This window comes from Leucopleurus acutus (assembly GCF_964270905.1).
Source record: "Leucopleurus acutus genome assembly, chromosome: 13".
NCBI lineage: Eukaryota > Metazoa > Chordata > Mammalia > Artiodactyla > Delphinidae > Leucopleurus > Leucopleurus acutus.
In genome coordinates, this window is record NC_139155.1 from 60,622,368 (window position 1) to 60,638,046 (window position 15,679).

The following is a 15,679-nucleotide window of genomic DNA, read 5'->3' on the forward strand; positions in this document are numbered from 1 at the left end:
GGAAGAAATGGCAAATAGAGGGAATCAAAACAACAACAACAAAAAAAACTTACCCATTTTTTCTAGGTTATCTAGTTTGTTGGCATCATAGTAGTATCTTATAATTCTTTGTATTTCTGTGGTATCAGCTGTAATGTTTTCCCTTTCATTTATAATTTTATTTAAGTCCCCTCTAAATCTAGGTAAAGGTTTGTCAATTTTGCTTATCTTTTAAAAAACCAATTCTTCATTTCATTGACCTTTGGTATTGCTTTTCTTGTCTCCATTTCATTTATTTTTGCTCTGATTTTAGTATTTTCTTCTTTTTGCTAATTTTAGGTTTAGTTTGTTCTTTCTCTAGTTCCTTGAGGTATACACTGTTTGAAATCTTTTTTCTTAGTGTAGGCATTTGGCACTATAAACTTCCCTCTTCAAACTGCTTTTTCTGCATCCCTTAAGTTTTGGTATGTTGTGCTTCCATTTGCATTTGTCTCAAGATAATATTTGATTTCTTCGTTGACCCATTGGTTGTTCAGGAGTGTGTTGCCAGACTGCTGATGGTCATTTTATATTATAATTTGAGAAGCTCAACTGCAGAGGTATGAATCTTTTAACCAAACTTATGAGAAGATTTAGAGGTTTTAGAGGGGCTTACTTGTTGTATTTGGCCCTACCTTTATGTGGTGTTTGCGTAAATGTTCAGCTGGAGGAAGAAACTACCTTTTGTACTGAGTGATTGCTTCTTACTGGAGACTGTTCTAGCTGTTTTATTTCATCTCATTTCACTCATACACAGGTCTTGAGTTATAGGTATTTCCTCTAATTTACAAATTAGTGTAGTTGTTCCATATTAATGAGATTGGACTTCAGTATTTTAAATCTGTTCTTCCTGATGTCACAAAGTTTGAGATCCTTGAAATGTAACAGATTTTAGCTGATAGTCGTTGCTAATAACACCTTTTAGATATTTTATTCTTTGCCGGTGAAAGTCAGTTGTTGGAGGTGAATTGTTCGATTATTCATTAATCAATTTGGCAAACAGCTCTTGAGTTTCTACTGTATTTCCAGGCAGAGAGCTAAAGATGAGCTCTTTTCTTTCTGAATTTGTCACTCAACCTTACTCTGTTCTGGAAATTCCCAGAGTTTAACCAGAAAGGAATGAAGTTTTAGGCTCTGACAGCATAGTTAGTGCTCCCAGAAACTCACGTATGTGGGATACCTAAAGCCCTACAAGTTTCAATCCGTTTTTGTCACTTCTGAAAATACATTGTTTTGCCTACCAGGGACGTATAACTCTTCTCCCCTGAAGAGAGAATCAAGTCCCAAATATGTCTTTATTTCAGAGTTTTCAATCTGGTATTTCTTGGAACAATAGCTTTCCTAAGTGCACTGAGGTAAAGGATGAGCCTCTCTGCATTTGGAAACACCTGGGGAATATGGATATCGTATCTCCGAGAGAGAGTCTTTATGCACATGGGAGGCTTTGGGTAGTTGACTTTAGAATTTGACCCTAGCGTCTTTCACATTTGATCACAGGTTCTTATCCTCTCGCTACCTGTTAGTTTGGGAAAAAATGCTGTAGACCTTTGCTGCCTCCAGCTAATTTCTGTAGCTTTCCATCTCTGTTACCTCCTAAGTTTTGTCTGCTTTGGTTCTTTTCAGTAGGTTGAAAGGGCTAGCTAGATCTTGGGCAGATAGGGATTTATATCCCCTTAGGTGAGCTAATCAGTTTTAGAAATGCGTATTCTGTTAAAGGAGAATATTTACTGTTTTTTAAATATTATCTCTGGGGACGTGGGTTGAGGAGGATGGTGGCTTGTGGTGAGGAAAAATTCCTTCTGTGAACATCTTTCCATCACTAGATCTACTTTCAGGTGATGCTGATACCAGCTTCTCGTCTCCTGGGTCCTTCTTTCCTAGTGACACTTGTCAAAGCCCACTGTGGCCCTAAAATAGATTCTCTCAGTGGGAAGGCATTCAGAAAGGACTGGGAAGCAAAAACACACGGAGTCACTTGAACTTTGCTTTGTGCCCAGTGTGCTGGCGGCATGCAGAGCCTTTGCAAAAGAAGGATTCCTAAGTGGCGTTTTATGTCTTGAGAAAAATCTAGTCATTCCTCCCAAACAACTTAGTCTACCTTTTCTCAAAGAAGCCTTTTCTTGACATTAGGGAAATGGGGTATTTTTTGGGTGTGCAGTACAACAAGCTTTCCCATAACTTGTGTGTTAGTGTATGGGGTGAAACAATTCAGGGTGACAGGAGACCCCAAAAGAGTGACATTTCCTAGACTCAGACTCTTCAAGGTGTTCACCGGTGGTCATTATTTAGGAGAATGAGATCCTGACTGAACAGGAGGAGCTCCTGGCCATGGAGCAGTTCCTGCGCCGACAGATCGCCTCGGAGAAAGAAGAGATGGAACGCCTCCGAGCGGAGATCGCCGAGATCCAGAGGTGAGGGAGAGCCGCGGGCTGGTTTCCAGGGATGCCGACTGCGGCGCGAGCACAGGTGGCCAGCGCTCAGCCTTCCGTGTGGAGGCGTCAGAGTGACCCTTCAGTTTCTTCTTTATTAAGTCTTAAGGACGGTGCAGTATCGAGTGCAGCCATGGAAAGCTGGTCAGTCTAGAGGCAGACGACGGGCCTGTCTCTGCTGGCCGGTAACGCGCTTCCCGCCCTGTCCCCGCCCCCGCGCAGCCGCCAGCAGCACGGCCGCAGCGAGACCGAGGAGTACTCATCAGAGAGTGAGAGCGAGAGCGAGGACGAGGACGAGCTGCAGCTCATCCTGCAGGACCTGCAGCGGCAGAACGAGGAGCTGGAGGTGGGCGCGGGGGACCCGAGGCTGCACTGAAGTCATGGCAAGCGCGGGGCTCCCAGCAGACGTGTTCTGCTTGCCGTCGGTGACCGACGGGCAGGCCAAGGAGGGGGACATTGGGGGGTGTCCCACCGGGAGCGTGCAGGGCATACACAGTGTGGGGAGCCGGCAGCACGCTGACCAGTCTCCCTTCTTGCCCTCCCCTCCTCACAGAGGAGACCGAGGGCTGTGGGCAGCTTCCCCTCCCTCAGGCAGGTGCCAGGACTGACCTCCACGCCGGATCCCAGCTCGGGAGTCCTCTCCCCAGAGCCGCGGGCCGAGGCCAGGGGGCCGTGGGAGACGGGCCAGCTGGCAGCACCTCGTCCTGCTCAGCATTTTACAGAGCATACGAACATGCTGAGTAGGAAAACGGTCCTCCAGAACTTCAGCGCTTGGGCTGTAGGTCAGGCTGCTGCAACGAAGGGAACAGCCCCCTGGTCTGAACAAGGGCCCCTGCCCCATCTGGCCGCCCACCAGGTCGGCACAGGGCCGTTCGGAGTGGGCAGGAAAGGAAGGGATGGGCCCCGGGAAGGGCGCCGAGCGAGCGGGGCTGAGCAGCCGCCCCTGCCGGAGGAGGGAGGTCTGTGGGGCAGGGCGTCACCTGGACTTCGCGGACCGAGGGTGGGTAGCTCCGGTGTGGCGCCAGGTTTCTGTGGTCAGCGGGAGTTGTTGTCCGCAGCCTTCTTGCTGATGTGAGCACTGTTGTCCCTGTCCCTCAAGATCAAGAACAACCACCTGAACCAGGCGATTCATGAGGAGCGTGAGGCCATCATCGAGCTGCGAGTGCAGCTCCGCCTGCTCCAGCTGCAGCGCGCCCGGCCTGAGCCCCAGGCTGAGCCCGAGCCCATCGCCAGGGAGCCGCCCCCAAGCGGCAAGGAGCAGCCTCGGCCTTCGCCTGGCAGGGACAGGAAGGAAACGCCCATCTGAGCACCACCCGCCCATCCGGAGCAGTGGCCTGGAGCCCCGTCAGCGCCGCCTCCACTGTCCCCACTGTAAAGATGCCTCCTCCACGCGGGCGGTGCTCACCGCAGGTGACACGAGGACAGAGCGGCACGCGGTGCGGGCTTGTCGGGCACAGATGAGTTTCCAGCTAGTGTCAGCTTCTTTGAAGATTAATTTCCTTTGTTAAAATAACTATTTTAACCCTTGAGTGGCTTCTTTTTAAACCAAAAATCGTCTTTCTTTCCTTTTTATTACGGCAGAATCAGGATTTTTCTCTCGTTCAAGGGGGAACCAAACAAGGCAGCCTCACTCCTGCCCACGCCGTGTCCCCTTCCAGGGTCTCTGCTGCCCGCCATTCTCGCCTGTGCCTTCACGCCTCCGTGGTGCAGATTCTGTCCTGGGAGCCGCCTCACATTTCCCGACTGGCCCGAGTGGCTCTCACGGGGGTGACCTTCCCTGCCCCACACCCCGGGCCCAAGTCACCACAGCAGCCTGTGCAGCTGCAGACACAGCTGCTCCGGAGCCTGCCTGCTGGCCAGGGTCACCACAGCCACCCGGCTCCTGCTGCCTGGGATCAGCAGATGCTTGTCGCTGGGTCGTGGGAGCGGCTGCCTGGACCTGGGGCATCCACACAGAGGATTTGTTTCTCCAACCTGCCACTAGAAAAGAACGTCGTGGGTTGCTTGCTTGGGCTAGAATGTAAGCATCTCTTTGCCTGAAAAAGCCATATGGATGGGTAGCTATGCTCTTACACAAGATTTCAGATGTCAGTGTCCACAGGGGCCAGGTGAACTGCTGCTGGGTGCCCAGTTGACCAGGCTGAGCGATAGGAAATGGCTTTCCTCTGGAGTCAGCCGTAGTCCTGACCCCACCACGTCTCTGGCAACCCGAGGTGTCTGGGAAGCCGGCTCGTAGGCACTCGGTCCAGTCCTGCTGTGTCCGAATACGTGGCTCCACGAGGTTGTCAGCTCTCACGGCTGTGAAGACAAACCCCACACACTCAAGGTGATGGAAACACCCCCTGCCCCCGAGGGCTCTGTCCTCTCCTCCTGGTTAGTATTTATTTTCAGCACCTGTTTAATGCTGTTTTTTATTCTCTACCTATTGCACTGTTGTGACTTGTTGGCCATTATTTGATTTTTGTACGAAAAAAGCTTTGTTATAGAAATCAGCATACTATTTTTTTAAATCTGGAGAGAAGATATTACGGTGACTGAAAATACGGTCAGGTGTCAAATATAAGTGTATAAAAGCCTTCTTGCCGTCCTGTCGGTCATGTTACATTCATTTTATATTTGCTGGCAATATTGAAGGGATTCTTTTGTGTTTAAACTCTAATTTCTATCACAGTGTCATGAATTTTTAAAATTAGTATTTCATCACAGTTGTCTCAGTGTTGGTTAACTAATTTTTGCCAGGACCATTATTGATCAAGCAAATAAATTCAACAGCCATTTGAGGAAAAAAAATTCCGTTTTTCGTAGCTGTTCTTTCTTTGAAATAACTGAGTGCCCTGTAGCTGGCAAGGAGTTGGTTTGATATTCATTCAAGGTCCAGGAGCGCAGAGAACCTTGTGTGTCAACTCACATTGCATCCCTCACCTCAGCAGAGTCAACGCCCACTTGCTGGTCAGCAGGCTTTGCCGCCATCAGGACGACTCCTCCTCCTCCACACTGGCTCGTGCTGAGCTGGCCTGGATCTGCAGCTGCTTCTGCGAGCAATGCCCTGGTTCCGGTGGGAGGTGAGCTCTGTCCTTCCAGCCGATGCACAGGTCAGCTGGCCTGATTTGGCAGAAAGGTTGGTCACGGCCAGGTCACTTTCCTGTAGGGGACTGCAGGGGTCAGGCAGATCACTGTCCTGGTGCTGATCACGTGACTCCCGGTTGACAGTTTCAGGTTCCAGTTCTGGGGAAGTGAAAACTATGATTTAGTCTCAGTTTGGTGACGTGGGGGCTTCGTTTAGGGCAGGGGTCCCCAACCCCGGGCCATAGACCTAGGAACTGGGATGCACAGCAGGAGATGAGCGGTGGACAAGCGAAGCTTCATCTGTATTTACAGCCACTCCCTATCACTCGCATTACCTCCTGAGCTCCACCTTCTGTCAGATCAGCAGTGGCATTAGATTCTCATAGGAGCGTGAACCCTACCGTGAACTGCACATGCGAGGGATCTAGGGTGCGGCTCCTTATGAGAATCTAATGCCTGATGATCTGAGGTAGAGCTGAGGCGGTGATGCTAGGTCTGGGGAGCGGCTGCAAATATAGATTATCATTAGCAGAGAGGTTTGACTGCACAGAGAGCATAATCAGTTGCTTGCAGACTCATATTGAAACCCTATCAGTGAGTGGCAAGTGAAAACAAGCTCAGGGCTCCCACTGATTCTGCATTATGGTGAGTTGTATAATTAATTATTTCATTATATTTTACAATGTAATAATAGAAATGTAATGCTTTTGAATCATCCCCAAACCGCTGCCCCCCCCACCCCCATGGAAGAATTGTCTTCCATGAAACTGGTCCCTGGTGCCACAAACGTTGGGGGCCGTTGGTTTAGGGGACTCCATTTTGGGCCCACTGTTTTGTCTTTTAACAATTATCCCCTTTTAATCAGACTCTCAGCCTGAGAATTGTGATCAAGATGTCAGGCATTGGCCCTGCTCCCAGCTACTGCTCTGGAGCTCTCACAGCTTTTGCTGAGTCCGTGTGGGCTCACATTCTTTAAGCTGGTTGTTCTTTTTGTTCTTTTCTGATGTTTCAGTCTTAGGGACATCATTTGCTCGGTGGTTAGCGGCTGCAAACATGCACTGAACGCTTTTGAGAGAATCCAGTGCACCAGGGTGGCTACTATGATTATTCCAAGCAGGATCGTCCCATGTCTGGGGTCCCCAGGACCCTAAGCAGTCAAAGTCAAGTAAGTCAAAGAAAGAGCCTATTGAAGGAATCATTCTCTTAAGCCGTGTGGCTTGTGCAGTGATCTTACGGAGCTGAATTTCCACGTCCCCAGAAGTGTCAATCCAGGTGCAGCAGGTGGTGTAGGCCACAGCACAGATAACCTCCTTGCTCAGCTAAAACGTAACCACGAGCTATCCTATTATCAAGAACAACTTTGGCCAGAGAGTCTGGGGATTTTTTGCTGGGCAGCTCTTGCTTTAGCAGCAGATTCTGCAGTATCCTGGAGAGTTAAGGAGAGGTCCCTGATCATAGCCTCACTTGCACTTTCTCCTAGCCAGGAAAGTGGAGATTTGCTGAGGGAAGTGAATTTTGAATCATGAATGCCTTCTGGTAATTTTGGCTTGAGTCTGTGGCTCAGGAGAGGAAAGGTGACAGCCAGGGAGGCCAGTAAAATTTCAGGATCTGCAGGCTGCACAGGTGGTTTTCTTCTGGTTACCCTTGTCTCGTGTCCCTTCTTTAGCCTGGATGCAATATTCTCTGGGTTTGGGGTTGCTAACCAGAGGTGGGGAAGTGGACCCAGGGTCCTGATACGATAGAGAGAAGGCTGAGTTTCTTCCATAGAAACTGTCACTTTGGGAATCAGGGCGAAGTTTGTGATGGACAGAACTACCTGATCATCAGCCTCTTGGCAAGTCCAGCAGTTACTTGGAGGTCTTATCACCCACCTTGGCGATGGCCTGAGACAATGGCATTCTCTTTCCAGGCCAGAGCAAAGCAAAAGGTGAACAAAAGAATCAGAAAGGCCTTCATGGGGTAGGAGTTAGGAAAAGGATGGCCAGGGAGGGAAGGAGGAATGGAAAGAAAGGTTCTCAATCCTCTTGATCTGACATCTTGGGAAGAAGCATCCTACCTTGATGTCAGCTGCTCCTCTTCCCGGTCGGTTTGATTTGAGGTCTCCAGCGTTTGCAGGGGGCCAGATGCCCGGCAGAGTCTTTTTCAGCTGTGAAATGCCCGAGGTTCAACACCTTGTAATTTGGCAGCGGTGTCAGTGGTCAAGAGTCCTCGATAGGGTCCTTTCTGTGAGTCTCAATTTTGCAAAAGCATCTGAGTAAAACAGTAACTGTCTGTAAATGACGGAAGACTTAAAAATGTAATCTAATATCTATGTTTCACAAGGTGAGAGGCAAATCCTCTGAGATTTTCCAGGAGCCCTCTGGGAAACCTCAAAGTTTACTGTGAGGTCAAAAAGACTCTTATTTAGTAATTTGATTTAAAGAGAATGTCAAAACATCAAACATCTGATTAAATAGGATCACAAATCATTATGATATAATAATGCATCAAAGTGACAGTACCAGATATTAAATGCAAATAGAGAAGGTAAACAAAAGTTAGTGCTCCTTATGTTGAGAAGACTGGGTTTTGTTAAGTAAGAAAAGACCTGATAAAGACAACATGAAGCAGAGTCAGTTATTTTGGTAATGCACAAAATTTTTGCTGTCCAGGCAGGTTAATTAAAAGGTAAAACAAACAACAGGGCTTCCCTGGTGGCGCAGTGGTTGAGAGTCCGCCTGCCGATGCAGGGGACGTGGGTTCGTGCCCCGGTCTGGGAGGATCCCACATGCCACCGAGTGGCTGGGCCCGTGAGCCATGGCCACTGGGCCTGCGCGTCCGGAGCCTGTGCTCCGCAATGGGAGGGGCCGCAGTGGTGAGAGGCCCGCGTACCGCAAAAAAAAAAAAAAAAAAAAACAACTAGTTCTTTAAAGAGCACACCAATAATTGAAGACAACTTTGTCTTTTTAACAGAGGGAAAAATCAAATTCTAATTTTGCACCTGTGTAGTTTGATGATAAAACTTATTTTTTAAAAAACATAGCCAAATCCTGCAGCCTATGGGGAAAAAAACACATTCACAGAAAGATAGACAAGATGAAAAGGCAGAGGGCTATGTACCAGATGAAGGAACAAGATAAAACCCCAGAAAAACAACTAAATGAAGTGGGGATAGGCTGCCTTCCAGAAAAAGAATTCAGAATAATGACAGTGAAATGATCCAGGACCTCGGAAAAAGACTGGAGGCAAAGATTGAGAAGATGCAAGAAATGTTTAACAAAGACCTAGAAGAATTAAAGAACAAACAAACAGAGATGAACAATACAATAACTGAAATGAAAACTACACTAGAAGGAATCAATAGCAGAATAACTGAGGCAGAAGATCAGATAAGTGACCTGCAAGACAGAATGGTGGAATTCACTGCTGTGGAACAGAATAAAGAAAAAAGAATGAAAAGAAATGAAGACAGCCTAAGAGACCTCTGGGACAACATTAAATGCAGTAATACTCACATTACAGGGGTCTGAGAAGGACAAGAGAGAGAGAAAGGACCAGAGAAAGTATTTGAAGAGATTATAGTCAAAAACTTCTCTAACATGGGAAAGGAAATAGCCACCCAAGTCCAGGAAGCGCAGTGTGTCCCATACAGGATAAACCCAAGGAGAAACACGCCGAGACACATAGTAATCAAATTGGCAAAAATTAAAGACAAAAATTATTGAAAGCAGCAAGGGAAAAATGAAAAGTAACATACAAGGGAACTCCCATAAGGTTAACAGCTGATTTCTCAGCAGAAACTGTACAAGCCAGAAGGGAGTGGCATGATATACTTAAAGTGATGAAAGGGAAGAAGCTACAACCAAACCAAGATTACTCTACCCAGCAAGGATCTCATTAAGATTTGACAGAGAAATCAAAAGCTTTACAGACAAGCAAAAGCTAAGAGAATTCAGCACCACCAAGCCAGCTCTACAACAAACGCTAAAGGAACTTCTCTAAGTGGGAAACACAAGAGAAGAAAAGGACCTACAAAAACAAACCCAAAACAATTAAGAAAGTGGTCACAGGAACATACGTATTGATAATTACCTTAAATGTGAATGGATTAAATGCTCCAACCAAAAGACACAGACTCGCTGAATGGATACAAAAACAAGACCCATATATATGCTGTCTACAAGAGACCCACTTCAGACCTAGGGACACATACAGAATGAAAGTGAGGGGATGGAAAAAGATATTCCATGCAAATGGAAATCAAAAGAAAGCTGCAGTAGCAATACTCATATCAGATAGAATAGACTTTAAAATAAAGAATGGGGTCTCCCTGGTGGCGCAGTGGTTGAGAGTCTGCCTGCCAATGCAGGGGAGATGGGTTTGTGGCCCCGTCCGGGAAGATCCCACATGCTGCGGAGTGGCTGGGCCCATGAGCCATGGCCGCTGAGCCTGCGTGTCCAGAGCCTGTGCTCTGCAACGGGAGAGGCCATGGCGGTGAGAGGCCTGCATACCACAAAATAAATAAGTAAATAAAATAATGTTACAAGAGACAAGGAAGGACACTACATAATGATCAAGGAATCAATCCAAGAAGAAGATTTAACAATTATATATATGTAACCAACATAGGAACACCTCAATAAATAAGGCAACTGCTAACAGCTATAAAAGAGGAAATTGACAGTAACACAGTAATAGTGGGGGACTTTAACACCTCACTTAACACCAATGGACAGATCACCCAAAATGAAAATAAATAAGGAAACAGAAGCTTTAAATGACACAATAGACCAGATAGATTTAATTGATATTTATAGGACATTCCATCCAAAAACAGCAGATTACACTTTCTTCTCAAGTGCACATGGAACATTCTCCAGGATAGATCACATCTTGGGTCACAAATCAAGCCTCAGTAAATTTAAGAAAATCGAAATCATATCAAACATCTTTTCTGACCACAACACTATGAGAATAGAAATGAATTACAGGGAAAAGAACATAAAAAACACAAACACATGGAGGCTAAACAATACGTTACTAAATAACCAAGAGATCACTGAAGAAGTCAAAGAGGAAATCGAAAAATACCTAGAGACAAATGACAACAAAAACATGACTATCCAAAACCTATGGGATGCAGCAAAAGCAGTTCTAAGAGGGAAATTCATAGCTATACAAGCCTACCTCAAGAAACAAGAAAAATCTCAATCTAACCTTACACCTGAAGGAACTAGACAAAGAAGAATAAACAAAACCCAAAGTTAGCAGAAGGAAAGAAATCATAAAGACCAGAGAAGAAATAAATGAAATAGAAACAAAGAAAACAATTGCAAAGATCAATAAAACTAAAAGCTGGTTCTCTGAGAAGATAAACAAAATTGATAAACCATTAGCCAGACTCATCAAGAAAAAGAGGAAGAGGACCCAAATCAATAAAATTACAAATGAAAAAGGAGAAATTACAACAGACACCACAGAAATACAAAGCATCCTAAGAGACGACTACAAGCAACTCTATGCCAATAAAATGGACAACCTGGAAGAAATGGACAAATTCTTAGAAAGGTATATAACCTTCCAAGACTGAACCAGGAAGAAATAGAAAATATGAACAGACCAATCACAAGTAATGTAATTGAAACTGTGATTAAAAATCTTCCAACAAACAAAAGCCCAGGACCTGATGGCTTCACAGGTGAATTCTATCAAACATTTAGAGAAGATCTAACACCATCCTTCTCAAACTCTTCCACAAAATTGTGGAGGAAGGAACACTCCCAAACTCATTCTATGAGGCCACCATCACCCTGATACCAAAACCAGACAAAGATACTACAAAAAAAGAAAATTACAAAGATACTACAAAAAAAGAAAATTCATCACTGATGAATATAGATGCAAAAATCCTCAACAAAATACTAGCAGACAGAATCCAACAACACATTAAAAGGATCATACACCATGATCAAGTGGGATTTATCCCAGGGATGCAAGGATTCTTCACTATACACAAATCAATCAATGTGATACACCATATTAACAAACTGAAGAATAAAAACCATATGATCATCTCAATAGATGCAGAAAAAGCTTTTGACAAAATTCAACATCCATTTATGATAAAAACTCTCTAGAAAGTGGGCATAGAGGAAACATACCTAAACATAATAAAGGCCATATAAGACAAACCCACAGCAAATATCATTCTCAATGGTGAAAAACTGAAAGCATTTCCTCTAAGATCAGGAACGAGACAAGGATGTGTGCTCTCACCACTATTATTCAACATAGTTTTGGAAGTCCTAGCCACGGCAATCAGAGAAGAAAAAGAAATAAAAGGAATACAAATTGGAAAAGAAGTAAAACTGTCACTGTTTGCAGATGACATCATACTATACATAGAAAATCCTAAAAATGCCACCAGAAAACTACTAGAGCTAATCAATGAATTTGGTAAAGTAGCAGGACACAAAATTAATGCACAGAAATATTTTGCATTCTTATACACTAATGATTAAAAATCTGAAAGAGAAATTAAGGAAACACTCACATTTACCACTGCAACAGAAAGAATAAAATACCTAGGAAAAAACCTACCTAAGGAGACAAAAGACCTGTATGCAGAAAACTATAAGACACTGATGAAAGAAATTAAAGATGATGCAAACAGATGAAGAGATAAACCATGTTCTTCGATTGGAAGAATCAATATTGTGAAAATGACTATACTACCCAAAGCAATCTACAGATTCGATGCAATCCCTATCAAATTACCAATGGCATTCTTTATAGAACTAGAACAAAAAATCTTAGAATTTGTATGGAGACACAAAAGACCCCGAATAGCCAAAGCAGTCTTGAAGGAAAAAAACAGAGTTGGAGGAATCAGACTTCCTGACTTCAGACGATACTACAAAGCTACAGTAATCAAGACAATATGGTACTGGCACAAAAACAGAAACATAGATCAATGGAACAAGATAGAAAGCCCAGAGATAAACCCACGCACATATGGTCATCTTATCTTTGATAAAGGAAGGAAGAGTATACAATAGAGAAAAGACAGCCTCTACAGTAAGTGGTTCTGGGAAAACTGGACAGCTACATGTAAAAGAATGAAATTAGAACACTCCCTAACACCATACACAAAAATAAACTCAAAATGGATTAGAGACGTAAGTGTTAAGACCAGACACTATAAAACTCTTAGAGGAAAACATAGGAAGAACACTCTTTGACATAAATCACCGCAAGATCTTTTTGACCCACCTCCTAGGGTAATGGAAATAAAAACAAAAGTAAACAAATGGGACCTAATGAAACTTAAAAGCTTTTGCACAGCAAAGGAAACCATAAACGACAAAAAGACAACCCTCAGAATGGGAGAAAACATTTGCAAACGAATCAATGGACAAAGGATTAATCTCCAAAATATATAAACAGCTCATGCAGCTCAATATTAAAGAAACAGACAACCCAATCCAAAAATGGGCAGAAGACCTAAACAGACATTTCTCCAAAGAAGACATACAGATGGCCAAGAAGCACATGAAAAGCTGCTCAACATCACTAATCATTAGAGAAATGCAAATCAAAACTACAATGAGGTATCACCTCACACCAGTTAGAATGGGCATCATCAGAAAATCTACAAACAACAAATGCTGGAGAGGGTGTGGAGAAAAGGGAACCTTCTTGCACTGTTGGGAATGTGAATTGATACAGCCACTGTGGAGAACAGTATGGAGGTTCCTTAAAAAACTAAAACTAGAATTACCATATGATCCAGCAATCCCACTACTGGGCATATACCCAGAGAAAACCATAATTCAAAAAGACACATGCACCCCAATGTTCACTGCAACACTATTTACAATAGCCAGGTTATGGAAGCAACCTAAATGCCCATCGACAGACAAATGGATAAAGAAATTGTGGTACATATATGCAATGGAATATTACTCATCCATAAAAAGGAACAAAGTTGAGTCATTTGTTGAGACACGGATGGATCTAAAGACTGTCATACAGAGTGAAGTCAGAAAGAGAAAAACAAATATTGTATATTAATGCATGTATGTGGAACCTAGAAAAATGGTACAGATGAACCGGTTTGCAGGGCAGAAGTTGAGACACAGATGTAGAGGACAAACGTATGGACACCGAAGGGGGGAAAACCGCAGTGGGGTGGGGATGGTGGTGTGCTGAATTGGGCGATTAGGATTGACATGTATACACTGATGGGTATAAAATTGATGACTAATAATGACCTGCAGTATAAAAAAAAAAAACAACTAATACTAAACTTTCTTTGGGTTATTTGTATGGAAATATGTTAATATAAATGTTTCAGATATTACATGAAATTTCTAAATATCTTATATGTTCTGGTATAATGTTGTAAGTCATAATTCTAGTTATTACTTTAAAATGTATATCTCAGAAATAACTAAATTTCCTTGTCAATTGCATTATTATGAACTTTTATCAAATCTTCAACCGTGGTCATTTTTTAAGTCTTTTGTCATTTACAGACAGTTCTGGGTGTACTCTGATGCTTTTGCAAAAATGTTCCTATAAAAGGGTTTCATCTTCAAGGAATTCATGGAAAAGACTCTGACAAATACTGGTAACTGACTATACTGCTGAACTGAATGAATAAGCATTTTCAGAACACTAATGGAAAACTGATGAATTCATAAAAGTGCCAACAAAAGATCAAGATGAAAAAAGAAATTACATGGGACTGAGTGTACTGATGAGGATGATTATAATTTTTGTGACTTTTTGTTTGAATAAAAAAAAAATCCAAAACAAACCCCCAAAACAAAAAGACATTAAGAAAAAACCCGAAAAAAAACACATAGCCAGCTTGATGACATCTAAAATTCCTTTCCCAAGATGCCTTTTCCACAAACATTCTGCAGCTTTCTGCTCTCCATTCAGGCTTTCTCCTAGGATTTTTTCCTTTCTCATTCTGAAGTAATCATTTTACTTGCCTTACTACGTTTCATACAGTTTCCTTTCACCCATATTATTTCTGAGTAGTTTTAATGACTTATAGTGATTAGAATTCTTAACCCTTAGAATCCTTAATTCCTAGTGAACACTAAGAAGTAAGTAGTTGTGGACTGTTACATTATCATTCTGTTGATTGGCAAGTTTATAAATACATTTTCTAATTTCTAGAAGCACATATCCTCATTAAATTTCCCAACGTGGCACAAAACTTGTTTGCTAATAGACCCAAATATCTTTAGTTCCTCTATAAAAAGGAAGCCAAAAGTAGATCAACATTTGTTCAGTAATTAATGTTTCAGTATTTTATCTTATTTGGAAATGACCTAGATATTCAATGAATATCCATCATTTATACAGAGATAAGTTAACTTTAAGATTTCAAGTTACAAAAAAGATTTTGGAAACTATTTTTAAGTGGATATACCATAAATTAAAGTATAATTATTATTGAAAAGCTTAGAAATTTTTATATTACATCTATTTAATTCACTTGTTCTTAACATTAATGTTTAGTCATGAAAATTTCATGAGACATTAAACAGCTAATCATCTTAAGTTATCCTTCTTGCTGACAAATTCTGTAACAGAGATAACATAAGCTTATTTGATTTTTCATAAACCTAGGTAGAGTAAAAGTATTAATATTATAGTTCATGCCGATAACACTAAAGACATGCCTGTTTTAATTAAACCAACAAACTTAAACTAGCTTTTATTTACTGAAGACTATCCTACATCAGGTGAACCTGAAAAACATTTGGGTTAGTTTCTATATTTCTGAGACTATACATGATTTATATAACACTTGTTTGTCTTTAAGCCAATTAAATAGAACTCTGTACAAATTAACTTTGGTAATACCATTTGGAGGTAGAAAAAACTGACACATATACACACAGACATAAACATAAAGACAGACACAGACAGATGTCCTGTAGTGTTTATTTTTAAATTTTAGCCTTGATTAAAGACTTAAACAAAAGACATGACACCGTAAAACTCCTGGAAGAGAATATAGGCAAACATTCTCCGACTTAAATTGTACCCATGTTTTCTTAGGTCAGTCTCCCAAGGGAATAGAAATAAAAACAAAAATTAACAAATGGGACCTAGTCAAACTTACAAGCTTTTGCACAGCAAAGGAAACCATAAACAAAATGAAA

General features: G+C 42.6%; 1 protein-coding gene across 2 annotated transcripts in view; it reads left to right on the plus strand.

The window, feature by feature from the left end:
- RALBP1 (ralA binding protein 1) overlaps positions 1–3,969 on the plus strand; it is a 44,387-nt gene extending 40,418 nt beyond the window's left edge. For both annotated transcript variants that reach the window (XM_082852582.1, XM_082852581.1), the window contains exons 8-10: positions 2,308–2,429; positions 2,670–2,793; positions 3,547–3,969. In XM_082852582.1, coding sequence (XP_082708708.1) covers positions 2,308–2,429; positions 2,670–2,793; positions 3,547–3,753 — 453 coding nt within the window. In that variant the 3' untranslated portion in view covers positions 3,754–3,969. The remainder of the gene's footprint in view (positions 1–2,307; positions 2,430–2,669; positions 2,794–3,546) is intronic.
- The last annotated feature ends 11,710 nt before the right edge of the window (positions 3,970–15,679 follow it).